This window comes from Dermacentor andersoni, chromosome 6 (assembly GCF_023375885.2).
Source record: "Dermacentor andersoni chromosome 6, qqDerAnde1_hic_scaffold, whole genome shotgun sequence".
Lineage (NCBI taxonomy): Eukaryota > Metazoa > Arthropoda > Arachnida > Ixodida > Ixodidae > Dermacentor > Dermacentor andersoni.
In genome coordinates, this window is record NC_092819.1 from 54,759,056 (window position 1) to 54,785,658 (window position 26,603).

The 26,603-nt window shown below is 43.5% G+C and overlaps 1 protein-coding gene across 9 annotated transcripts; it reads left to right on the top strand.

Moving 5' to 3' along the window:
- LOC126522851 (uncharacterized) lies at positions 1-25,710 on the top strand. Of its 9 annotated transcripts, none has more exons than XR_011895165.1 (9): positions 345-1,225; positions 5,105-5,193; positions 8,910-8,993; positions 10,662-10,723; positions 12,023-12,168; positions 14,833-14,983; positions 16,411-16,731; positions 16,822-16,951; positions 25,453-25,540. XR_011895165.1 is itself a non-coding variant. In XM_050171688.3 (7 exons), exons 2-7 carry the CDS (start codon positions 5,139-5,141, stop codon positions 25,564-25,566), a joined length of 612 nt encoding a protein of 203 aa, XP_050027645.2. In that variant the 5' UTR covers positions 1-320; positions 5,105-5,138; the 3' UTR covers positions 25,567-25,710. The 9 variants fall into 9 exon arrangements, 5 of the variants coding, with proteins under 5 accessions (XP_050027645.2, XP_072144846.1, XP_072144847.1 ...); XR_011895167.1 differs by having other exon boundaries at positions 16,825-16,951; XR_011895164.1 differs by having other exon boundaries at positions 16,411-16,951.
- Positions 25,711-26,603: the final 893 nt, after the last annotated feature.

The window sequence follows — 26,603 nt, forward strand, 5'->3', positions numbered from 1 at the left end:
ATGCGCGTGCGTCAAGCCAAGGAGGTCAATACAAACTAATTTTCGAGTGCATTCTCATAACATCAATTTGTTGTGGCTGGCGTGTGTTCCGTTTAGAGGATGTTCAACGTGCCACTTTTATCACTGGTCGTCAATTTGGACCTTGCTTTGCCACAGTTAGCCTTAATGCCCAGCGAAAATGCGGGAAACGCCAAGGATCGCGCGCTTGACCAAAACCAGCTGGCTTGACTCACTTGTTGCCTGGAATATTGTTGCGAGTGTGTTTGTGCTCGTTGTAGTGAGAAGCTTTAACATCTGTAATATACCCGCCACGATGACAGGTAATGTACGGAAACCGCACTGCAAGAGCTGAAGGTTGCCGGTAACTTATCTAATGCCGCTAGTACACTCAGTGTTTGGTCTCGCTTCGTCCTTTCGCCGATTGTTCTAACCAATAATTTTAAGGCATCTTCGTCTGATCCTTTAGGTTTTCGGTTAGCTGCGAGTGATTGTTTCTTTACGGCCTCTGTGTGAGAAGGATTGTTCCTCCTTTCTTTTTCAGACGCACAACAATATCTTTTGTTTAATATCGTCATTGTGCAAGTTATTTACAAGGCGAATAACATCTAGAGCTACAATAAGCGCTGAAACAACTGTCCGAGTGTACAGCTGTCGCTTGAGACTATGTGTACGTTCTGTATTGCATGCCCATAGGTGGCCAGCAAAGATTGCACTTGTCTAGAAAATAATGAATGCATCCTGAAATTGTGGTGACATTTGTAAGGGAATGTAAACAGCCCCTTATTGAGTATGCACTGCCTAATAAACTGCACAGAGAGCTCTCTGCAGTTCTTGCATCTTGAAGCTCTCCCTCAACCTGTTTGCATTTGTAGATGGCCTTGGGGTGAACCTGTTGTGCTTCATTTAATTGCACTCGGGACTGGAGCGGCAGTTTCAGATCCATCTGCAACGTCTTGGACCAGATAGGAAGCTGGTAATTGTGAACAAAGAAAGTATTAGAAAGTGGTGTATAAGGCAAATAAACAAATATATAGAGCAAATAAACAAATCGCTTCATTTAATTATCTATTGCCTCTATATTCAGGGACACGCGGTACTTTCAAGCAGCAGGAGGAAGGCTCGGATCATCTATTCCTATGGGCATGCAGAAAAGGTCCACCTTGAGAACCTTGTGCAGTATGCGCCTTGGTGCATCGTGCTTGACACCTCCCTCTCCATATGAGAAGTATGAGCTATATCTCAATTTCGTGTACACGATCGAGGCACAGTGCGTCCCCATCCATAGATCAAGGCTTTGGTATTGTGCACCATGGATAACAACTGAAATTATAGCCACAACCAAACAAAAGCATCGGCTCTTTTGCCAAGCAAACTTCCAAAACTGCAATACAAGTTACTTAGAAGCCAAATGCCTGCAGAAGGTCGTATAGAAAGCAGCCTATGTAGCACATAGAGCTTATGTGGAGCACATGTCTGTCCGTGCCAAGACAGAGCCAAACCTTTTTTGCAACTACATTAGCTCCCATCATCAACGTGCTACTCCTATTCCCTGCTTCATCTTTGACAACCAGTTCATGTCGCCACCGAAGGACATTGCCTGTCTCTCTAACCACCTATTGCATGTGCATGGTCCTCCTGCCCTGTCCCTCCCAACACCGATTCTGCTCTACATATCCACTCGGAAAGTTTGATCCCTCCACTCAGTTCTGTTTCTCTTGAAAAAGAAAAATTCTGTGATGCCCTTTCTCACTTTTGTGTTCACCAGCACGCAGGTCCAGACGGGCTTCACCTTCTGATATTCTCTGCTTGTCCTGCTGTCCATCTTTAAATATTACTTTCCTTGATCCTGGTTTTGTACCTAAGGCCTATAAAGTGTCACACGTGACACCGATCTCAAAGTCGCCACACCTACCTTCAGATGCCCCAGGTACCTGCTGCTGTGTGGCATCTACCTCTGTTGCATGTCACACATTAGAAGAAGTCATTAGTGGGGAACTTCTCCTCCACCTTGAATCCTCCTCTTTCTTTAGGCCAGCCCAACATAGCTTTCAACCGAACCAACAATGAAGCCTTTGCTTTGTTGGTGCACACTGCGAGTGGCCATCTTGTTTCTCGTATACCCTGTGAACTGGTCCAGATCGGCTTCTCCGAGGCATTCAGCCGGATACAGCACCCTGTGCTCCTACTCCAGCTCCATCGTGCCAATATATAGACAGCAGTCTTCTGCAGTGGCTGTCTAGTTATTAACTGGCACAGCCAGTGCGATGTGTCAGATTTGGTGGCATCCTGTCAGGGCCATGTGCCTTAACATGTGAGGTAGCCTGCTGGGAACAGCCATTATCACCATATTCATCAGCGACTTACCCAGCAATCGTTGTTCCACGCCCTTTCGTTAAGCAGATAATAAGACCCTCCCCTAGATTATCAAACACCTTCCTTTCACATTTCTCTTCATTCTGATCTTGACTACTGCTACCATTGGTTACTTGATAACTTCCTTCCCTTCCACTTATCCAAGTGTTCTTCCATGACTATAAACCCTTACGTCGTGCCCCTTTTATTTCTGCCAGTCATCTCTGCCTTAGGGGAGTAACCCTTCAAGAAGTACTTAAATTAGAAATCCCAGGCATAGTGGGCAATTGTTCAAAATTCCATGAACACATCTCCATAACTGCAGCGAGAGCCTGTCTCCTTCTTTGCTTCGCGGTCTGCACCAGCTCCAACGTGAGCCCCCTAACCTTTAGCCAATGGTACACAGCACTGGTGCTCCTGGTCCCGGAATATTGCGCCAAGGTCTGACAGCCCCACCACTCTTCCTCCAATACAGCGTTGGAGCAGTCCAGCGTCATGCTGTATTCATATTGTTTCGTCAGACCAACCCCTCTGCATGCATCCAATACCAAGAAATTTACCGCAAGACACTGTATCAAGCAGCAGGATGGCACAGCCTGAAGTTCAGGTGGCAACTTGCCTCCCTCCATCTTTTTTGCCACTTGATGCGGCCGACTTTTCCAAATCTTGATGCCTATCCTCAGCTCAACTCGCGCACGGGTGCTGTGCAACCCATTCTCGCCTGGACGCTTTGCCATTGGGAGTCTTGCCTGCTGTGAGGGGCACTCTGTGACACACCCTGTTCAGCTCAGGGACACGAGTATCCCCTGCATTTGAGATCTATGTGCACCTCTCGGATGTCGCATGAAACGGAGCTGTTGGTCAATGCTCTCACTGTAAGTGAAATCTTGTGAAGATGTGATAGGGCTCATCGCCAACTTTTGAACGTGTGACCATCTTTGCCCCCCCTTCCCTCTTTATCTATATTTTTCCTCCTTCATTCTTCTTCAAATTTATTTATTTACTTGTTGGGTGCAGAGGGTTGGTTCTACAGGCACATCTGTTTGCATGGGCCCTGCCTTTCAACAGCACCTGCACACCTTCCGCCCTCTTTAAGTTTACCCTTTTAAATTGTAGGTGAGATATCAAGTATCCACGAGGAGTGTGTGAATGCGGTTTAGCACTGAATTGGTAGCAACTTGTCAGAGATTTTGCTGCGTTTCTTTTATACATAGCGGCACATGTAGCACTTTGTTGCTTGCACCTGCAACAGGATCAACCCCACAGTATAAACCACGCATTAACATCTTTCCTTTAACCTCAGACCTTACTGAACATGGCAGGGTGCATATGAATGGAAACTTCAAGGAGAAAATTTTTTCGGATAGTGCTTGTATGACATTTCACCTCTTTCGACACAGATATGGTAGTTTCAGCCAAATTTTTTTCATACTTCCCTTTGTTCTAATACTTTCTAGGTTCATAATTTAAAAAAAATGTATTTAATTTTGCCTAATGTAAATGTGTTGTCTTGCCAGTGTTGTGCAGCATGGTAATTCTTTATACAACATAATTACTGCAGTGTCAAGTTGTTCCTTGTTTGCAAGCAAATTCAAAGGCAGTTACCTGAAGCTATGTGCACAGCTCGTTTCAATAAACTGGCATACTGATTGCAGCATTTCACTTTTATGTTGCAGCATGACGTAAAGAAACAAGAGGTTTAACTTTGGTCTTAGATAGAGCTGCAATGTTGTGGATTGAGATTTTATAGCATGACTGATGCCGGAGACAGTCGATTTCTGTTATTTCGACATTGCTTTGTGTGACGAGCCTTACTGTTGGACCATGTTCAAGCGTTCCAGAAAACTTTATGACTTTAATGCACTTGAACTATGAACCAAATCGAGGTTGAACCGAGGCTGTGAACCTTGAACTGAACTATGAACCGAGGTTTTGTTTATGGAAGTTGACTGTGATATAAACTACTGGTGATAAGATGTTGCAAGTGTTTGTGCGATGCAGGTGTTATGAAGTCGTAATAAAAGTAAGGGCACAGTTTATTTTAACTGAGGAATGCGTTGAATTCTGATGTCTTTGACTAAGGTAAAAAAGGAACTTGTGTGGATTTCTTGGATAAATGAGAATCTAAAAAGTAAAAGAAAAGAAGACGTGTCTCTGGTACTAGTCAAACCTTTAATGCCCTTGTCCCAATTTTTGCCTTTTATGTTGAGTTGCCCCTTGACTCTCATCCGTTCTATGTGATTATTCCTTCGTACTCTCCAGTTCATGTGCAAAATTTAACTTGTAAAGCACATGTCTAATGTCTGATTTATCAAATTTTGCATAAGACCCTTCATTGTAATGCAGAATTTCTCTATGCAGTTTTTCGCAGCTGCAAGGTTGTATGAAGTATGGAACTCATTGACTGTGGCGGCAGATTTGTTATGTAAAAGGCCAGAGTGATGTGTGCGTTGCGATTCCAACAGGCAATGCAGATTGATCATAGCATTTCTAGAATCCACCATATAGTTGTCTGTCATAGGCCACAACTGTTCTTGTGGGACCACAGTTGAATTTTTACGCACTTGAGGAGATTTGTCATGAAACTGGCTAGATGCTAGCAGCAAAACAATTATATCATGTGACTTAAATTTTTTGTGTAGAAGCAGTGTTTTCTTTCTTGCACTGATTGACTATAACCTTCAGAAGGACCTATTCCTTCTTTATGTATATGTGTGTGTGTTTTCAACCTATCTCTATCATGCTATTTCAGGTCACTGCATGAAACTGCATCCACCCTCCTGATTATGTCCAAGAGCTCCACTTATGAGCGATCCTCTTCATTGTGCTTAGTTCTGGACCGTACGTAGATAAGCTCACGAAGGTGTAAAAAACAGAGCAAGTCATATATGTATACTGTGCTTTAATACTGCACCTAGGTAAGTTAAGGGGACACTAAAAAGAAAACCAGGTTTAGCTGTGTTAGCAAATTGCATATCCAAATTACCAAAAGAAGCCACTCTTGCTGTATGAGGAGGCTTTGTAAGCCAGAAAAAAATGCCAAAAGATAAATGTTCCCATGCCAGCTAGCCATGGTGGCACGGATTTTTATGGCATCTGCTCAGGCCTGTTAGTTTGTCGCTATATGTGGACTACAATGTACCTTAAAGGAGCTAAAGAGTGAAATTAGCAAGCTTCATAAAAATTTAGTGCCACAGTGGCCCAAATACAGGAAAGAACTTTGAAATTCATCACGTCACACTGATGTACCCGCACTGGGGCTTCAACATGAAATTCAGGTAATTGAAGTTCGGCTTTCATTTCCTCCTAGTACTAATCGACATTTTGCTGCAAAGTTTACAAAAAGTTTGGAGGAATGCTTCATCAGTCTTAACTCAGTTAATGTTTCTTTTTAGCTTCTTTATAACGTCTGGTTTTCATGCGATTGTACTGATTGTGTGTCTACCATTCTTGCTGTCTTAATTCAGGTCTGCATCTATTTACTTTTAGTTCATGTGCATTCCCACTGTGTAACACTTCACCTTCACCTAGCACAATGTGATCACTGATGCCAAACCTGTGTTCTTATAATATGTGAACACTGCGTTTCTGTTATTAGATTCGTGTTTCTGCTTCAGTGATAGCATTGTTATGTACATTGCTGTCTCTGGCTTTGGTCACTGTACTTATTATGAAATTCGAATGTGATCACTCGGTAATTTTTCATGTATATAATGCATTGCAGAGGTCAGTGTTAAATGGTCAAGAGGGCTCAATAAAAAAAATAAAAAAATTATGGGGTTTTACGTACCAAAACCACTTTCCGATTATGAGGCACACCGTAGTGGAGGACTCTGGAAATTTCGACCACCTGGGGTTCTTTAACATGCACCTAAATCTAAGTACACAGGTGTTTTCGCATTTCGCCCCCATCGAAATGCAGCCGCCGTTGCCGAGGTTCAATCCCGCGACCTCATGCTCAGCAGCCCAACACCATAGCCACTGAGCAACCACGGCGGGTAGGGCTCATTAAAAACTGAAGTGCTTTGTTGCTATTTGAGACGACACCGACCGTATATAGTTTATTTGCAGAACTGGTCACGTCCTTAATAATTTGTCACCAATTTTGCTTGTGGCCTGTGTGGGTTCATCTCAAGTGTCTTTTCTTGACTGCACACCACTCAAACGCAGGTGGTCTTCAGTACTTGATTGAGCTTGCACTAAAGGCAAATGTGCAAGCATGCCAGTTTAGTTATTTCGAAAAGCTTCGGCATTTGTTTTATGCGGCAATATGACCTAGTCACTGAGACGTTTGCCATTTCAGACAATATCTACTTTCTGTAGTTCGGCTCACCTGAGAAAACAAATGGAACCGTGTTGCCTACGCATCGGTGTAGTACAGGATTTATGTGCTATGTTGGTGATCCCAGAAGCTTTGCTTTGCGGGGCTTGGCCAGTAATTCTATGTTGAGACAGTGTCTCTAGGTTTTACAAAGCATGTACGTGTGGTATTGATGACACTGGGTGTTATTAGTAAGGCTACAATCGTAAATGCTGCTGATCGTTCACATTGGCATATGGTGTGCCCTTGCGCATGTTACGTGAAGCCAATTAGAATACAAGGTGGCCAAGCAGTGTTTGCACAGTTGGGGAGGTTGCACAAACAAAGAGATATATGGGTGCCGATGCAGCACGTACTTGTCAGAGACAACCAGAAGGACCACCACTCTTGCAATGCTGGTGCTCTAAAAACCCCACACTGCTTCTGCTGGCCAGCTGTTGCCCTAAATAAAAATGCCAGAAGTCCCATAACTGGAAAAGGTAAACCGAATCGTGCTGCACTCATGGGCCATTCTGTAATGGTCCTATCTGGATTATTCGTAAAAGTAGCAGGCCTCCCAACAAATGCCGCTTGCCTCTGTTGTGGCTCCTGCAGTCATTAGACTACATACAACTGCAGTCTGAACGAAATAGTTGTGTTCCTTGTGTTTACACTTGCGTTTCTTGCAAAATGTCAGTACTATGCATATGTAGCCTGAACATAGCCTAAGAAATCCAATAAAATAGGTTAAACTATTTTCTTTCATGTTCAAATGATGTGTACTTTGGTTTTCATTAGCAGTTGGTGACTAGTCTAGGCAAGTCATTGCCAGGATGACATATACAAGTGCTGGTTCCATGTATTCATATAGATGCTGTCACTTCTGTCTAATGTCTATGCCATCAAGGGGCTTGGTTCTTGCATGTAGATTGCATTTGTAACATTTGAAAACTAACTTATTGATTCGCTGTAAGCCTTCTGCCTTTAGTGTCCATTTAAGTAGACAGTCATTTTGCTGCACCACGGTTAAACTAATTCTGAATATTTCTAAATATTTGTTCAAGGATAAGAGCCCATCTTATAGGCCCAAGTTACTGCAAAACTGTTTCTTTATCAACATGAAACAGCAGTAAATGTATTAGCTATTGCTGGCCTTATTAGCAGGAAATTAATTTGACTCTTCAATAAAACTATTCAGGCACTTATTCATTTCTCAATGTGTAAATATGTTTTCTTTGTGTTCAGCAGCATTGTTGGCTGTAGATTATGATCATTGTTAATGATTTATAATTTTTTTATCTGTCTGATCTGATTGAAGGCAATGAATGTTCTATTTCATCATGTGCTTTACCCCATGTAATATTTGGTCATTACCATAGTGACACTTGTGGTGTACATTCTGTCTTTATATCCTTTTTTTTTTCTTTCGTATCATTGCATCTGTTATAACCATGTATCAGCTACTCCACGCTTCAGTGCTATTGTTATCTTGAGTGTAATTTGGTGTTAATGTTAGCCATCTTTTAGCTTTGTGTGATTAACCGTGGCAAGTGCAGTGTAAATGTAGGGACTTGCTTTATTTGCTCATTCTGGGTCTATTACATAAGAGAAATTATCTCCCTTAAAGCATGCTGTTTGCCATTTGTGATGTACTGTACTTATTACGCATGCAGAATAACACATATTATGCGGCAGTTGTGAGTTCGGATATCACTGATGACATGTTATCTTTTCGTCCCACTTTTTTCTTAGTTTCCCTTTTCTTCATTACTTTCTACACTTCAATTTCAACCCCAGCTAATTTCCCCTATGCTTTCCTTGGCTTCATTGTCTTTTGGCTTTATTCACTTTGGTAGCTTTATGGCTGTAATATTTGCCACGCTCCTACATTGTTGTCTGTCTTTTTTTTTCTTTTTTTACGGTGCCATAAAAGGCTTAACCATGGAGAAGGCACCTTAAAATCTTGGCTAGCTTGGAAGTATTGCCATGCGCGCTGTCTACCTTATTAATTGCAGATAGCACTGCATTACCTGATCTTTGGAATCACATGGACACGTCTAAAAAGAATAATTCGATAGCCCAAATTTTTCCACTTTGTGCTGTCTTTAAGGCTTGGAACTCCATTCTACTGGCTGTCACAGAAACTGTTCTGCTTAATTGCTTATGCCTTCAAATGAGCATATGACATTAGTGCATTCAACTGACCATTGAGACTTCTCCCCAAAATTTAACAGTGTTTGCTTTTATTGTTATGCAGCAGACGTTCCGCGGCTCTCAATTCCTTCAAAAGTCAGCCAGAACTTCTCATTGCCCGTTCATCGAAGTGACTCAATGAATAATGGTAAAGTTATTATCAGCCTAATTTATGCACATTGCAGGACAAAGGCCTATTCCAGCCATCTCCTATTGGCCCTGTCTAACATTGGCCGATTCTATCCTGTGCCTGCAAACTGCCTGATTTCATAATGCCACTTAATCCTCCGCCGTTCTCGACTGTAGTTGTCTTCTCGAGGCATTCATTCCGTAACTCTAGTGGACCACCTTATGCATCTCGTGGCCTTCCCAAATTCATTTCTCCCTTTTAATTGTAACTGGGCTATCGGCTTCCCCTTTTCATTTTTTAATCCACACAGCTGCCTTCCTGTCTCTTAATGTTACAAATTAATGTCTCGCCTAATGAATTAGTGTCTACTGAGTAATCTTGCTTGTTTAACATACCGTGACTTTCTTTGGGATAGTGCATTCTTTACTGTGGTCCCCATGAATATTTTGTTTGGTGTAAAACTTCCTTAGACTTGAATGTGCAAGCTTGAATAAAAAAGATGCTTTAAGATTGCATTTGAACTGCACTTTACTAGCTCTTGCAAAACTGTTCTAGTTACCTACCAATGCCTGTTGATGAACACATGGCATTATGCTGAAGTAACTGTCAAAACTTTTCACACTTTGACAGTGCATGTATTGTTTATTATTGTTACGTTTCTTTTTTTTTTTCCCAGTAGAGATTCTACAGAAGGCAGAATCTCCAAAGGATATTCTGCAGGGGGAACCTTAGAGTGACGTTTAATGTGCGAATAGGTGCATACTTGGTAATCTTGCTTTCTTAACATAAGTCTATCCTTAACTTCTTAACATCTTTTCTGGGTTTTTAGGTTGTTTAGCTGACGCTGCAGTTAACCTTCAGTTATTTAGTTCACTGTGGAGCTTGCCTAGAGTGCAAGGTACCGACTAAAGCTTAACATCTTGCCCACTCACTAGTAAGGTTGTATAAAATAGTGTTAGAGTTGTGGTTGGCAAGCTGACTGTAAACCTTATTCCCATACCTCTCTTGTGTCTTCCCATTTCTTGCCATCCCATGGCACCTCCTTATGTGATACAGTCATGTAATATGCTGCATGGCGTTTGAGATGTATAGGACTTTAGGTTCCATGAAATGGTGGCTGAAACTGAAAATGTCACTCCTGAGCTGCATCGAAAGGAAGGTGTCTGTGCACTTTGTCATGATGAAGCACGAGCTGCTGCATGTGATACACACACAAAAAAAAAAAACACTACAGCACTTCTCCATATGTGTTGCACAGTCCCATAATCACCTATTTGGTTTGGGGAATCGAGGTGCATTAATGTAAGAGCATTTTGTCATAATCCATGGTTTGTATCTGAAGTTGTCCACAGTTATGTTGAGAAACGTATTGGATATGACATGCTCCCACTTCGGGACAAGCTGTTGCGTCCTTGAGAGGTACCTCTCTCTTTCTTTTTTTTTGTAGTTGATCAACTACAAGTGACTGTGCAAAGCACCATGTAGGGGGCTCCAGCAGTATTCATTATGTGTAATGCACAATCCGATAATTGGATGCGTGCTTGAAAAATATGCTAGGGAACACGTTCCTCAAGAAGATGACTGAAATTGAAAGTGTTGTTGTTGAGTTGCATTGAAATGACGGTGTCACCGCACTTCACCATGAGGAATGCACAAGCAGCTATGTTCTGTTTACTTTGCTTACAGGCACTATGGAGGACCGCATGCCAAGTACCGCTACACTGCAATGCGTAGCAGGACCTGATGAAGTAAGACTGCCATTGCATTTGTAAATCTTTCTTATGACCTTATCTTGTAAAAGAGCAATTCTTTAACTTCGTAAGAAACAGTGGACACTTACACTGTCGCCTTCACACTCCAGACTTCCCGGTGAATTGCTCAGCTTGTTGATATAATTGTTTCACAAGGGTCAGTCCTTGCACCAACCTTTATTCTGTACTTGTAATTAAACTTCTCACATATTTTATGTTAACGCAGTTCTCTCTTCCAGGTACTTTACCTTGTTGTTAGAAGGTCCCTGAAACACTTTTTCAGTGTGGACAAAAATAAACTGGCCAGTTTCTGCACATTGTTGTCATGAGCACCTGAGCGGAATAATACTGTGTAAGCATCAGGGAACCAACAATATCACTCAGTAGGTCGTCTGCCCTCCCTGTAACTTTTTAAATCCCTGTCACCTTTCATACTTATTAGGTACAGACAAGGGCCATTCAATAAGGAAGCAGTTGGGACATCCAAAATGCTTTGTTAATATAGGTTACTTCATTGGAAAAATTGTGCACAGCACCACGTGCAATATAGCAGGCTAAGCATATTGAGGGAAACAGAAAATATTTATTCAACATAGACTCGTGAGATACTTATTGAAAGAATTCACTATTTTTATTCTGCTCATAGAATGTGTGACTGTAGCCACTCGCAATAGCACTAACACTGACAATTTGCAACTTTAGGTCGTTGAAGAACTGGCAGCACTTTGATGCCTATGCAAGGCTTGCATTCGTTGTGGCGATCTTGAGACGTTGCGCTGAATGCTGCTTCAGTGCTCCAAATGCACTGAGGAACAAAGACAAAATGGCTACGAACCACTTTTGCTCGGCTCAGTCAATTGCAATGCACGCAACCATTGCAGAGGCCTCTTCACTGTGGGTTAAACGGAAGTTCTGGCAAGTGCTTTGCTGAAGTTTACATCATTTCATCAGCTCCCAATTGAATTAGTGCAAAACGTTCTGCTGTGTCCGCAGGCTTTGTCGATGTGCTTGCACTTGTTGTTCATTGAAGCTGGTTTCCATAGCGATGTTCTTACTGCTCACCTACTTACTCAGTTCTTGCCGAGCAGCGGTGTGAGAATTGTTGTGCACAGTTTTGCTTTATTTTGTTGGCAAGCCAAACAGTCGTGAAAGTGTATGGCTGTTCAGTCCGGCGGTCCTTTTCTTTCTGTGTTTCTTTTTTTGGCAAAGCTTTCTCTGCCTCCATTTATGCTACTCAAATATGCATGACTAGCCTTCGCGTCAATAATACTTTTTTTTTGTCACACTCTTTCACAGGAGAACCTCCGGGTGTGGTCTCCGTGTGGCCTATTCCCAGAGTTCTCGCAGCTTGTTCAACCCCTTCTTCACGGCGCCTCGATGACAGTAGAAAAGCACAGGGCTCTCTCATGCAGACTGCGTGATGAAATCATCCAGTTCCTGAAGTAAGTAAGAGTGAACAATAGCTTTTCATCGCTGCCTTCCTAGCCATAAGATGCCTTCCTAGCCATCGCTGCCTTCCTAGCCATAAGGGCCTCAAACTCTTGTCCAGTGTCGAGCTGTGTGCATAGTGTGCCAAGAGCTGCACTTTGATGTTCTCAGGTAAAGGCAGAAGGCATTGTTTCCTAAGGCTTTTTAAAAGCCAATTACGATGAAATTTTTAACTGTACGAAAAGCCTAGTTTTGTGTAATGTGAATAAAAAGCAGGCTTGAAACAGTTTATGCTTGAAATGCAAGTGAACACATCGTGAGAAGCTTGCACACATGATTGTTTCGGATGCCGAAACTGAAGAGAGTGCCGCCATTACCGCTCGCTGGAAATAACACAGAACCTGGAACTTGAAGAACCAGCATGGCACCTTGATATAAACTATGAGATTGTGCATATTACATGGTGCGCTGAAAATCTCGGAAGCTGTCTGCTAAGCTTTGCGTCATGTCCGCTAGTCACCAGATGCATGCTTTGTCTTCGAAAGTGCTCTTTGAGGGCTGTTATTAAAAATAAAGTGAGACAACTATCATTCTCTTTCGCAAGAGCGCTTAAGAAACCAAGAACTGTTCCAATTGCTAGGTTGTAAAAGATTAGGTTTGTGGATTAATCTGGAATACCTCTGTCACCTGCTTCATAGAAACAGAGAAAAAGAAAGATTACAAATTTTGACATAGTGTTATCGAGTAAATGTTTTCTGGAGCTGCTTTCAAGACAGCTTGATTCATTTCAGCACCCTTATGGTGCCTCAGTCTGGGCTGTAAGGGCTTCAGCTATTATAATGAAGCAGCCTTTTTAATTAATGAGAATGACAAATTAATAAGCTTAGCATACTAGTTTCAAGAAGGTGACAAGTTCCTTCAAACATCACCGCATTCTTGGACCTTGGAGCGGTGCTGCTTCTACTTTGTACATGGTGAAATCATTGCCATGTCTGAATGAATCACGGCCACGGTGGCCGCATATTAATGGGGGCGAAATGCGAAAACACCAGTGTACTTAAATTTAGGTGCACGTTAAAGGATCCCAGATGGTCCATATGTTCGGAGTCCCCAGCTATGACGTGCCTCAATCAGTTCATGGCTTTGGCTCGTAAAACCCCACGTTTGGCTTGCTTCGCCGGCCGCTATTTTATTTTGATGTCCCGCACTGTTACAGCAGCAGCCGCATGTTTGTTGACGTGTTGTCATCCCGAATTTGCTGCGGGATGATGTTTTTTTCTTTTTTCGCGGAAAACTTGCCTCACGTAATGATCGCATTTCCTGAATTTGCGTCAATCTTCCTTTTGAAAAAAAGAAGTGTGACTATTATGCGAGTAAATACGGTAGCGCCCGATCCATTGTGCGGTACAGTGCGCAAGACCAAAACCGTCATTGGGCTCGCATTTAAAGAGTGCTACCTTTTCTCCATCAGAGCGCCATGCGTGCCGCAAGGAGCCTAGGTTCCATATAAAGTCCAAGTGCAAAAAGATCGTGCCTCTGACCATTTGCTGTGGGTGCGAGGAAATACGTGCAAGGGAAAGCTGAGGAAGATATGACTTGTCACACGCCATACTTCCACATGCCCTATGTTGGAGATGACGTGATTGAGCGCTTGCTAAGAGGGGCGTAGGTGAGCGTGCAGTAATGTGATAAAACACGTGCTGGCCCGATTGACACGACGGGATGGATTGCTGGTTCAGTCTGCAGATGAGCATGACGTCGCTCAGTGCCACCCATTCACCTCACACAAAAGGAAGCTGCTGGCGAGCTACTTGCGGCACGACTCGCTACGGCTCAACTTTGTCATGCAGATCTGTGGACTGATTAGGCAATCCATCCCATCATGCGGGGTGCGATCTTCTACTCATTCCAAGATAGGACAGAGGCGGTCCGTCCCACTGAGCCGCACACGATTGGTTAATTTGAACCATGACGAACGCCATGACGTCAGTTGCGACGTGATATCTGCTGTCAATCATTCCGTGTCGTGACGTAAAGAACGGACCTCCTCCGTTCGATTTTGGAATGCATACAAGATCGCACCCGTGAATTCAGCAAGCCGGATAGGAAAGGAGAGCTTTCACTACTCTGCTTGCCATGGTTTGGCCTTGGCTTCCCACGTGTCTTTCCTCATCATCTTTAGGGCAAGCAGCATTACGATAGCTAGCAACGCATCGAACCTTCGCCTTTGGCTCAGATTTTTCTGAAATGCGGTGGATGGGAGTGAGAGATATTGTTTGCAGTAACTGCTGCGTCATTTTTGGAGTTTGAATTTGTGCAAATTTTTCTCCATTCAAACACGTGACACTGTGCTGGGACCAGCAGAGCAGTTCAAACTATCTGTCAGTTCGAATTAAGACTTTTGATTTCACTGTAGCACGCTAGGCGTACAGCCAAGCAAATATTTCCTCCAGCACCCATTAAAGACGTCTCTCTCTCTCTCTCTCTCCTTTCAACTAAATGCATTAGCTTTCTTGATGCATTTCTTGTGGAATCATTTTTCTGCAGCATTATTTGCACCTGCATTTCTGACCTGCATTTCTGGCAGGTCAGTTTAGCGCTGCCAGGTATGTGTCAAGAAATTTTTTAGCCAACATATGGGTGGTGATCTTGTTCTTTTCCCTCACTGCTACATGTAGCCAACACCAGCTGATCCAGAACAAAAACGCGTCGATCAAGCGCTGGCAGTACTGCGCGCTTGGCCGGTCCTTGGCTACACGCTATCCCGACATGGCCTGGGAGCACGCCAGGCCTGGTGTAAAGCTGCACTCCACGCAAAAGAATGCCTGGGTGAGCACAGAAGAGCATTGTCTATAAACATGCAAGTGGCGACAATATGTGGGAAGAATATCCTGCAAACATGTGCACAAGCTTGGTGCTTGTAAAGTCATGCACTGACTGGCACTAACCTCCCCTGTCGTAGGGAAATGGGAAAGAGTGCCTTTCAGACCTGTGCAGGAATTGTGAGTGCAAGGATTTGCATTGCCCCGCACCAACGTGGACAAACACGGCAAACAGTTAACCACGAGGGCGTTAGCAATTTGCTGTGTTTCTGCTTGTTGGTGCAGGTCAATGCGTGGCTTTGCAGTAACACGCATGAACAGAGCGAATAGTTTTCTGACAAGCCAGCAAAAAAGAGAAGTCTGTTAACATAAACCAGCACTATGCACAAACCCTTGAAGGCACAGCATTTCCTAAATTACCAGAAGAAACTCTGGTGTTGTAATCATGCGGCTACCACATGAATAGTGCATAGTAGTATGTAGATTTGTCTAATCTCTGTGTTTGGCAGCTTCAGGTGTTCTTGAGGGGCTGTTTATTATGCTTGATCTTACTACATTTCCAAGAAATTGTACTTTTCTAAACACACGAAGGCCGTAAGTTTCTGTACAAATGCATAATCGTTATGGATTGCGACATGTATGATGCAATATTTGTGGAAAATAATCAATTTGCATAGTAACAAGACCATTTGAAGCCTGAAAGACCAACATTAGGAAAATTTATGTGCTATATTGCCCATCATTCCTGTGTTGGCTGAACATAGTTGAAGGAAAAAAACCAGTCACAAAACACAGGACAAGAGGAGAGGTTCACACCACGACTGTCGACAATAGTTGTGGTTTGAACCTCTCCTCTCGTCCTGTGTTTTCTGACTGGTTTTTCCCTTCAACTATGTACCAACTGGCCCAGATTTCAACCCTTTGGCTGAACAGCCATACTTTGAGTTCCCGTAAACACTGGCGCCATATTTTTCTGTGGTGATTCTTGCAGGAATCTCTATAATAAACACTGTATAGCTTCATTTGTATCAGTGGATTGAATAGTCTCTGAGCTGGCATCTCTCGTGGCACATGTAATACGACACTCTTTCTCTGATGCCTGCCTGGTGTGTGAATTGAAAAGAAAGTTTGTGTGCAGGGAAAGAATCATGTACCAAGTGCTTTGTGTGCAGGGCATGCCAGTATCTCTTCGTCCACCCTTGTCATGACTAGAGACCGTCTTTTAGGCAAATGCCTATTTTGATCCTTGCGCTCCCTTCGACCCACTTTGATATATGAGCATGAATTAAAGGTTAAGAAGGGCTTTTGGGGTGTTTTTATAGTGCCTATAAATGCCTATTTTGGCATTTGTGCCTAAATGCCTATAAATGCCTATTTTCAAAATTGGTGCCTATATGAACACTATTTAGCCTCAAGTTTCGCTTTTGAATTCAGCTTGACACCGTTGTGCATGTTACCCGGCAACATTGACTGTTCGGAACTCTGTGATGTTCAACCTAGCCCTCTTGTTCAACTAATTCCTGGAAAACAACCGCTAGCAGCATTGAAAGGGGACACGCCGGCCAGCCTATGTCGCCGCGCGGACATGGCACGAGTGGTTGGCGAATGCGAAACCGCGGAAAGCCGTCAGAAGAAAGGAGACTGAAGAGCAGAAGAAGAAAGATGTGATGCGCACGTGACTTTTGTTTTGTTTGTAATTTAATTTTTAAGGTGTTCACTGCCAGGGGAGAAATTGGCTCTACGTGATTCGACCCGGTAAGGAAGCCTACAGGCAAGCTCTGTTTAAAACAGCACTTGCATGTTGGCTCCCTACGACCTGGCTATCCTTCCCTTCTGGTCTTTTAGCAGACTGCCCTTCTCAGCCATGCCGAAAAGAAAAACACCCAGGAGTGTGTTGATTCGACAGTGGACACTTGACTCGCCATGCTACAGAATAAACGGAGAGAACGTGTTCTGCGAACCGTGCGGGAAAAAGGTGAGCCGACGTGTTTTTTACGCGCCATGAGCGTTTCATTTGATTCCGGAACTGTGAAGTCGTCCATTGCGCCGCGTTGATTGGCGTCTAACCGTCATGGCCGGGATTCGCCGTTGTTGCCTTTCGTTTATATTGTCCCTTGTGCGAAGAAAAGGAAGGAGGCATCTGAATTGTTTCAAAAAGTGCAGACAGCGCTCCTTTGGTTGCCTGCTTTTGTTCAAACGTTGCTTATTTTGCTTGATAGCTTTGTTTATAAAGTTCTAAACATTCAATACCATTGAGGTTATTGGGACGAAATGTGTTGGAAACCTTGTGGTAGCGAGTCACAGTTCTATGTATCGTTCCTGCGTGCTGCGTTAAGTGAACATTGAGTCATTCGTTGATCCAACGACCAATTGATCGGTTGATACTGAAAGACAATGTTTCAAAAAGATTATGTATGGAGCATGTTTTTATGCTGTGCTCTAAACATTCATTAAAACGAGGCCCACCTGGTAGCTGCACGGCTAAATAACATGTGTATGCCAGCAAGAATTACCGAGTTACGCCACGCCAAGTTAGCACCCGATTGAATTCTGGTACCTTATCCACTGCCGCGGTGCTTTAATACTTGCCACCGTTGAATTTAGCGGATTGACGTCTCACACCATGCACGTGCTGAGTCAAATTAATATTACATCCGTGGAAGCTGAGCTTCTCCTTGCGCTTCAAGTACGTTGTGGTTGTATGATGCGCGTGGCAGCCCCTGATGAAGTGCAGTTCTACCATCAAATGGGACGCGGCAGGGAGGTTCGAGCACTTTGCTGTGAAAGGTGGAATGTTTATTGATGTTATCGTATTTATTTATAATTTGCCGGCATGTCAGCATGCTTAGTATTTTAGCATGTTTATCGATGCCGTGATATTGAATATACGGTTTGTATTTAAGAAATCCTAATGTATTTGCGCAGATTCCTTGCGAGAAAAAGTACCGTCTGGCACAGCATGAGAAGACGGAAGGTCACCTGGCAAAGGTTAAGCGCGACAAGCCCTCAACATCCAAATAGTTGTTTTTGACAATAGCCTTCAAGGACGACAGGACGAACGCTTTCAACGGCAATTTCTGCAAGGCCCTAGTAACTGCAAATATTTTTGGGGCAAGATTGAAAATCCTGTACTGAAAGAATTCCTACAGAAATATTCCAACCACAACGTGCCGTCTGAGTCTACGTTGCAGAAGAACTACCTCTGGCCTTTGTATGAAGAAACGTTAAGAAAAATCAGAGAAGAGCTTAGCGACTCCTGCATTTGGATTTCCGTATACGAAACAACAGACATCAAGGGGCGCTTTGTCGCTCACTTTCCAGCTAGGAAGCTTGCAGCACACGAGAAAACAAGGGCTTTCCTTGTGTGTTCGAAGCCTTTGGAGAGAGCAAACGGGGAGTCCATAGCATACTTTGTAATGAATCCCTGAAGTTTCTGTACCCTGCAGGAGTCGATGACACCAAGGTTTTGTTGCTCTACACAGACGCGGCAGCCTACATGCACAAAGCAGCTCATCTTCTGAAGGCCTTCTACCCACAGATGGCGCATGTCACATGCCTAGCTTGTGCACTCCACCGTGTTTGTGAAGAACTGAGGAAGCACTTCACTGATGTCAACGAGCTCATTGGTTCAGCCAAGGCCGTGTTCCTGAAGGCAGCATCTCGCGTGCGCTCGTTCAAGGAGAAGTTGCCAGACGTACCCCTTCTACCAGAGCCCATCGTCACACTTTGGGAAACATAGCTAAAAGCTGTTGAGTATTACAACTGCTACTTTTTGGACATCAAGGTCATGATTAACGGCTTTTCAGGTGACGAGACTGCTGCAGTCAGAAAGGCTCAAGCTGTCCTCTTTGTGGAAAGCCTCCAAGGAGACCTCGCCTACTTGTGTGCCAACTTCACGTTCTTCGCAAATACTATCAAGAAACTTGAAAGCTCAGGAGAAACTCTAATTACGAACATTGCGCTAATTCTCCATGCACAGCAAAGAATTGCTGCCGTTCCTGAAGGACCAGTAGCCGAAAAGGCACGTGCGAAGTTACAATCGGTCTTGGACAAAAACAAGGGATTTTCTGTCCTTAAAGAAGTTTCAGGAGTCCTTGCTGGTGAGCACTCTAGGATCCCAGTGTCGGTTAAGCCATCGAATGTTCCCAAGTACAACTACGCTCCAATAACATCTGTCGATGTCGAGGGTTCCTTCTCAGCGTACAAGCTCATTCTCAGTGACAAGAGGCACAATGTTGAACCAATAAATCTGTAGATGGTGGTAGTTTACTATTGTTTCCACAATTTTCACAATGATTCTTAGACTACGTTCCGCATGCTCTCCAAGCAGATTTCTTCGAACATGTGCACTTCAAAATGGGCGGAACTGTATTTGGCAGTGTTCAGACGTCTTGCCTGTACAATTCGGAGGGTGTCATTGTATATGAGAAAATGCCAGAGTTGTACCTAAATAGTCCTCATGTAAGAACATGTTAATTGCTTAATAAATCGTCATCTCTCTCGCATTTATTATTTGTCCGTTTTGTTGTGTCTTAATTTAATTGCATCAGGCAGACATGACGTAGTGCTTTTCTTAATCAGTATTTCCAGGTTTCAATTCTTTTTCATGCCTGTTTCACTAATGCGACGCTTAAGTAAGCGACAGTGACCATTGAACATGAATATGAACAGTGTGCTTGTTGAATTAAGGCAATGGATCGTCATTAGTCCAGCAGTGTTATGGGACAATTACACGGCTATGTTCAACTGTTGACGCCTTTGTGACCTCATAAACAATAACAGCTCTTGTTTTCCTGTCGTAGATACAGGTCGTGTACGTCTTTGTTTGAAATTATTTGCATTTATATAAAAATTTATTGTGCCTATATTTACGACCTTCGAGACCTAAAACGTTGTTTTGTCTGCCTATATTTGGTGCGTAAAATGCGCTTTTTTAATGCCTAAAAATCCGGCCTCTAATCATGACACTAGCCAGCTAAGCTACCATAATGTGGTCAAGTGAAGCCCAAGTAAACTACAAGTCTGGTATCATTGCTGGCTTTTATGCTTGCATCTTTTGAAGCATGGTAACTACGAACTCGCTTCTTTAAAGCTGTATTTTTTTAGAAATGCACATCTAAATGAGTGTAGTACCTGCACAACATGGCATAGAGAGCGTGCATTCAAAATATTGAATTTAGTAAACAAAATCCCTTTTAGCATCTCTTTAAGCATGCTTTTGGGTAACTCTGGGGTGACTACTATATACACTCAAGTAAGCGCTCCACTTATGTAAGAGCCGCACTCCCTACTCAGCAGCCCCAATTTCAGTGGCCTGCCAAACTAAGTGTGAGGAGCTGTGACAGTAACAATGACAGTGGTGAGGACCAGAAAGCACCAGGCGCATGGCATGCATGTGTAATTAAGTTAGTGAACTAAGAAAAGGCGAAAGTGTTAGCTTTTTTGGTACAAAAGCATTACAGGGATTACGCATAGCCAGAAAAATAAGACTGAAGTGGGCCGACATGATGTAGGATCGCACCTCACTAAGATCGAAAAAAAAGAACGCGCAGCACTTGCATCTGTGTATGTGATAATAGAGCGTTTTAGCGTATCCGGTATACGGGTAAACGCAGGTGGACTGGGTGTTTTACCAGACAGGCGGAGGCATAAAACTGAGGGTGGACGGATGGATGTTATGAGCGTCTCCTTTGGAATGGGGCGGTGGGTTGCGCCACCAAGCTCTTGCTATTATACTGCCTTATCTCCTATCTAGGTTGAACAATAACAAAGGGAAAAAAAAAACCCACTATGAACTACCACACCCGTACGTTTGTACGTCTCTGTTCTTTGTCATTTCCCTACTCTTCTTCCACCAATCCTCCAATCGCCTCTTACTATAGTGCCTATTGCAGACATGTTTATTTTTCCACTGCTCCCGCTGAACCCAAGGTCTTCAAGGAGGCCAGTGGTGCCTAAATCGACTGCTGGGTAAACGTCTTCACAGTCTAATAAAACATGCTCCATAGTTTCCCTAGCTTTACCGCAGCAAACACATGCTTCTTCTTCCTTCTTATATCTCACTTTATAAGTGCATGTTCTAAGGCATCCTGATCTCGCTTCGAAAAGTAATGAGCTTCCCTTTGAGTTATCATAAATTGTTTCTGTCCTGATTTCGTTTTTTCCTCTTAAGTAGTTACTCATGGCAGGCTTCTTTTCCATTGCCACACCCATGAGATTATTTCAGCCTCTTTGATCCTACAGGCCGCATACTTGCTGGTAAGCTTCCTAGTTCTTTTCCTCCACTGTGAATCAGTGTTTATCCTGTACAGATACCTGAACACTCTCCCAGCCCATTTACTTTCTTCCATATTCCTCAGCCGTTCTTCATAGTCAATTTTACTGCGAGCTTCCCTCACTTCAAAACTAGTCCAGCCCATATCACCCTGCACAGCTTCATTTGTAGTCTTCCTGTGAGCGCCCAATGAGAGGCGACCCACTGACCTTTGGTTCCCATAGAGTCTTGATTGTACCCCTGATTTATAGCAAACATTAACATTTCCAAAAGTAAGTCCTGGAACCATTACACCTTTCCACATACCTCGGAGGATCTCGTACCTATTGTATCCCCATAGCGCTCTGTGCTTCATTATGGCTGCATTTCTCTTCCCCTGCACTGTTATTGTTTTTTCCTGTGTTTCCATATATCTATTGCCTTCATTTATCCATATACCAAGGTATTTATATTCTGTTACCCGAGGTATTTCCTGGCCCTGCATCTCCATTGTCTGTTCGCTGTTTTCATTGAATACCATAACACCTGATTTTTTAACACTAAATTCAAGCCTAAACTGAGCATCCTGCATGGTGCAGCCACCTGGTGGCACATAGCTCAACCAGACAAACACAGCTAATATTGTAGTAACCACAGTGCATGAGATCTGCAGGATTTTAACGTGAATGGTCGGAGGAGTAACAGGCTTCCATCGAGCAAGCAAGGAAGGAAAGCGCAGGTGCACACCTATTTTCATGCCATCATCATCAAGCTGTCGTCACTATTCGTCATGATGCTGTTGTCATGCCATCATCATCTCCATTGTTGCTGTGGTGCCGTCGTCAATCTGTCTTGCTGGCTACCAAAGCATGGCAACAATAATTTGTGTTGCCATCATCAAACACCGTTATAGACATTAGTCGTATACTTCAGAAGTACAGTCGAACCCGACTATATCGAACCTGTTTACATCAAATTATTCAATATATCGAACAATTTCTGAACACGGTATAGTTACAATGAGTATATACAGCAAAAATTGTGCTTACATCGAACAAAAATAGCAGCGACTCCCGATATATCGAACGTCAAGCAGCGGAAAATTGCCCCCAGAAGTTGGCTTTCCCTCGCAGTGGCGGGAAAACCTGGCAGCGCGGCTCCATCCAACCGCTCGCTCTCCTTACCATGACCGCGCTGCCTCAGGCGAGCCGTCGACACCCCCATGCAAAAAATGATTCTGGCCCGCCCGCTGCGCTTGCTCAGACAGCCAATCAAGAGGCTCTTGTGCCCTTGTCGTGCAAGATGGCGCAAGTGTTACTTGTCTCGCTGCTTTTCTGGTTCATTGTGTTTGCACCTTGTGGGCCGTCTCTCGCAGTGTTGCCGTGATGAAGCGGCAGAATTCGCCTTTTGTCAGGAAGCTCGAAATCATAAATTGGGTCGAACACGGTGAGAAGTCGTATGTCCCTGCAGTGTGCTAGATTCCCAGTGGCACTCTCAGCACAATCTTGAAGAATAAGGGGGAGATTAGGGCAAGAATTGCCTTCAGCGCAAGTGCCACACCTTTTTTTTATGTCTTCTGAAAGCAATAGGAGCAATTCCCTAAAGATACATACATTACCGAAATATAGCAGTGGAAAATATGCCTTCTGCGGCCTAATTGATGCACAGAAAAGGCAATATTTTTTGTTTTCTCTTTCTATTTTTTTTTCTTACTTTAGGATGGGTAGCAGGCCTTTTCTTGACACCATCTAAAAACGACAGGAACAGCTCTCAACATGTACATATATCGAGCTAAAAAATTCCCTCTTAAAAATTTCAGACTCAATATAAATGACACTTTCCAGGCGCGCACAGTGAATTCACGCTTGTGCTCAGGGCTAAAATCTCACAATAACTTCCTTTTTTTTGTATACTGCCGGCTATATTGTCATTATTATGAAGGAAGCCTTTTCAGAGGAGGTGCACACATGTCTTATACTGCAAAATTGTGACTGCTTGCTGCAGGGGTAAGAACACGTACTGTGCCAGTTGCACCATTTTGATACCCGAGGATATTTCTGCGCCAAGTTGTGCCAAAAGTGGAAAAATGGCCAAATTGCACTGCGCTGTGCCAGACTAGCTTTGGCAGCTTTGGGTGTGGCAGGTGTCAGCAAAAAATAACCGCCACGGTGCACGCCGTTGTGTCGTTGGGTTTCGGAATGCGTGTAAAAGGGACTTCATTACTCTGGCTGCCAGTAGGTGCGAATAGGTGCACCCAATTAAGCTTCGTGAATAAAACTTACGTTAGCGACATTATTTTGTCTTGTCACCCGAGCCAGCGAGCGAGCGCATGTGAGGAGGTCTGAGGCTTATCTGCGCATCAGTGTTGGTGGAGCGGAGTGACATAGAACGGGGGGGGGGGGGGTGAGCATGAAAATAAAGTCTGCAAAGTTGCACCAGATGGGTTTCTCTCTCTTCATTGTAAGCAGCATCAGTGCTACCCTCTCATTCACTCAACGACCATTACTGGCAGTAGTAAGCGCAAACTCACTAGACTCATCAGAGAAGCTGACCAGATTGCTGCCCTAGGAGAATCCGGTATCGGTAAGCCGTCATTGGCCCTCTCTGGTAAAGAATTGAAATTTTTCGCACGCCTTGAGGTATCACCGAATGAAATTTTCACTTTGATTGTTCAACATGTTCACGTGGCTGTAACTCATGATGGCTGAGTGTTAAAGTACAACCTGGTTTTCGATAGTAAATCATTGTTTGAAGTTGGCACCCTGTGTGTCCTTGTGTGTCTTCTTTCATCCTATCTTTTAACCACGCTACAGTAAACCTATTCAAGGATTCACATGGTTGCGGTGGCGTCATTTCTGTGTGAACGTGCCTGAGCGTCTGTGCGCTGCTGGCCACACCTTTTTTTCTCTTGGTATATTGTTTTGCTTTGCACCGGCACCATGACAGTTGCTCTTGATAGTGTAGCACAGCCCAACGATCGCGGTGATCACAAATTCTAATATTGTGTCGATTGCATTGCTGCACAGCGCAATCACCATGATCAATTAGTAAAGGCAAGGCGCAGAAGATCAGGACTTAAGAAGAAGAACACAAACGTCAGGACCGGCGCCGAGTAAGTGGCACCAGTCCTGGTCTGCTGCACCTTGCCTTTACTAATTCAAGCATGAACCAACTAGCCCAAGCAAGAGTTTTACTTCACCATGATCAAAAAGTGCAGACTAAGAGGGAGAGTGGCGAAGGGACTCGGAAAAGGAAATGCCATGAGAGGAAGAATGTCGCTCCCTTTAGCTCATTGAGGGGGCTTGCAACCAATCCCTCAACGTGGAGTCTGGTTGTCTAGGTGCTTCCACTGAGTCTGTTGAGTGGTAAAGTGAAATTAGTTGCATGCAGAATCTTGGTTCGAGGTGGTTGGCATGTCAGATTACCTAGAAATGTCTGAGTAAACGACTGTGGGGTTCACCAACCCTGGCATCTTCACAACTTCTGTTCAGAAAACTCCTCCAGTTACTTTACCAGCACTTAATGCAAAAGTAGTATGAAAAAATGCCTTTGGGTAGCTCTTCAACACTTCTGTAAAGCTGCAGATTGCAAGGCTTTGTGACTTAGCTATAAAGTAACTATAGAGCCATAAATTAACTGTAATAATGTTCTAAATTAAAATTTTACATGCTCCTGATTGCTAAAGAAATCTGAATTTGCTCCAGAATGAAATTTTGTCTGCTCCAAAAATTGCTCCAAAATGACTTTGGCCATTCCCGTACCCCTAACACTCTGTCTCTGGCAAAATGCTTGCACTGCACCGGAAATGTATATGCAAACAGATCCTCTAACTTCTACTAGATGGCAGCACCAAATTAATTTTTTTTTTTTCAGCTTTTACCTCTCTTTTGCGAGATGTCAGCTTATTGCAATGGTGGAAAGTATACATCCCATATCCCATGAAAGGGGTAATTCAACAGACCTAAGAAACGCTTCTAGACACCCTGCACCTACTACCGTGCGAGTGAACTCTCTCTCTCTCTCTCCTTTTCCTTCTTCTTCTTTGTTTCATTCCCTAATCCCCTCTCTCCCAAGCAGGGTAGCTAGCCGGATGTCCGGCAGGTCAACCTCCCTGCTCTTGTGTCTCTCTCTCTCTCTCTTAGCAGTGGGAGCAATTTTCTGTCGCAGAAAGTATGCTCATGCAACTCACTTTTCACATTTTGTGTTTCTTCTGTGCATCGCAGAGTGTCTTCACAAAACGCCTCAGCGCTTGCAGGAAGGTCCAGAACCGGAGGATGATAAAGAGGCTTCAGCATTCAAGCAATTCTTGGGCCACTACTGCTTTTTTGGGCCGGTAAATAGCGGACGCAGGCAAGTGCTCAAAAGGCCTTCGGCTGTCACACTGATGGCAGTGAAGTCTCGAAAATATTATTGTATGATGAAGATAACCAAAGCCTTCACCTCCCCTTTCCTCATGTAATAAAGATGTCCTTGAATGATTTTCCCTTATTGTGTGTCAAATTTGGTCTGTACGTATGACCCACTGCGATGACCTATTGGCCATGCCGTTGTGCTCCTGAGGGCGAGGTGGAGGGTTCGACTCCCAGCCAAGACAGCCAGATTCTGAAGGGGACAGAATGGAAAAGAAACGCTCATGCGGCATGATTTGGGCGCACGTTAAAAGAATGCCAAGTGTTCAAGATTAATCTGGAGCCCTATATTACGGTGTCCTTCATGGCCAACTCACACTGGTGCCCACATTAAATCCTGCCTTTTAGTTTAGCCTGTACATTAGGAATATCAAGGTGTGCAAGAACGAGCTAGTTGTAGCCAGGTTCTATGTGTAGGTTGTTGTTATCGCTAAGTTAACTGCTTATCTTTTTACTGCATGTTTGTTAGAATTACCCAACTTTCACTGTTCTTTTTCTTTTTTATGCTATAATTGCACCTTTTGCCACTGGCTGCTTGGTACGACCCGACAGATCCCCTTTTTGACTTAGACCAGCCCACCAAAGCAATTTGTAACTTCAAGGTAAAATAGTAATAATGATGATAATTATTTTTGTTGTTGTTGTTGTTATTATTATTATTATTATTATTATTATTATTATTATTATTATTATTATTATTATTATTATTATTATTATTGCACAGTCTTGCATGCTTGCATTTTGCATTTTCCTTCACTCTTGTCTCTTGATACTGGTGGCAAAAATTGAATACCATTGCCCAAAATAATCCTGAAGGCACCTATGTCCTTGCTTTCTAGAGGTGGTGCGAGGTGAGAATTGCGCTTCATTAACAGTGACAGTTGCCACTCTTTCAGCAGTAACTGAAGACATGAAACCTAAACTCTCGGTCCAGCAAATTAGCAGTTGCGTCCAACATGAAGACA

Excerpts from the sequence above, each read along its gene's own strand:
- LOC126522851 (XM_072288744.1), top strand. The coding sequence starts at position 1,137 with ATGGGCATGCAGAAAAGGTCCACCTTGAGAACCTTGTGCAGTATGCGC. Across the intron at positions 10,724-12,022 it reads GCGTAGCAGGACCTGATGAA|GAGAACCTCCGGGTGTGGTC; the intron begins GTAAGACTGCCA and ends ACTCTTTCACAG. Across the intron at positions 14,984-25,452 it reads CCACGCAAAAGAATGCCTGG|AGTGTCTTCACAAAACGCCT; the intron begins GTGAGCACAGAA and ends TGTGCATCGCAG.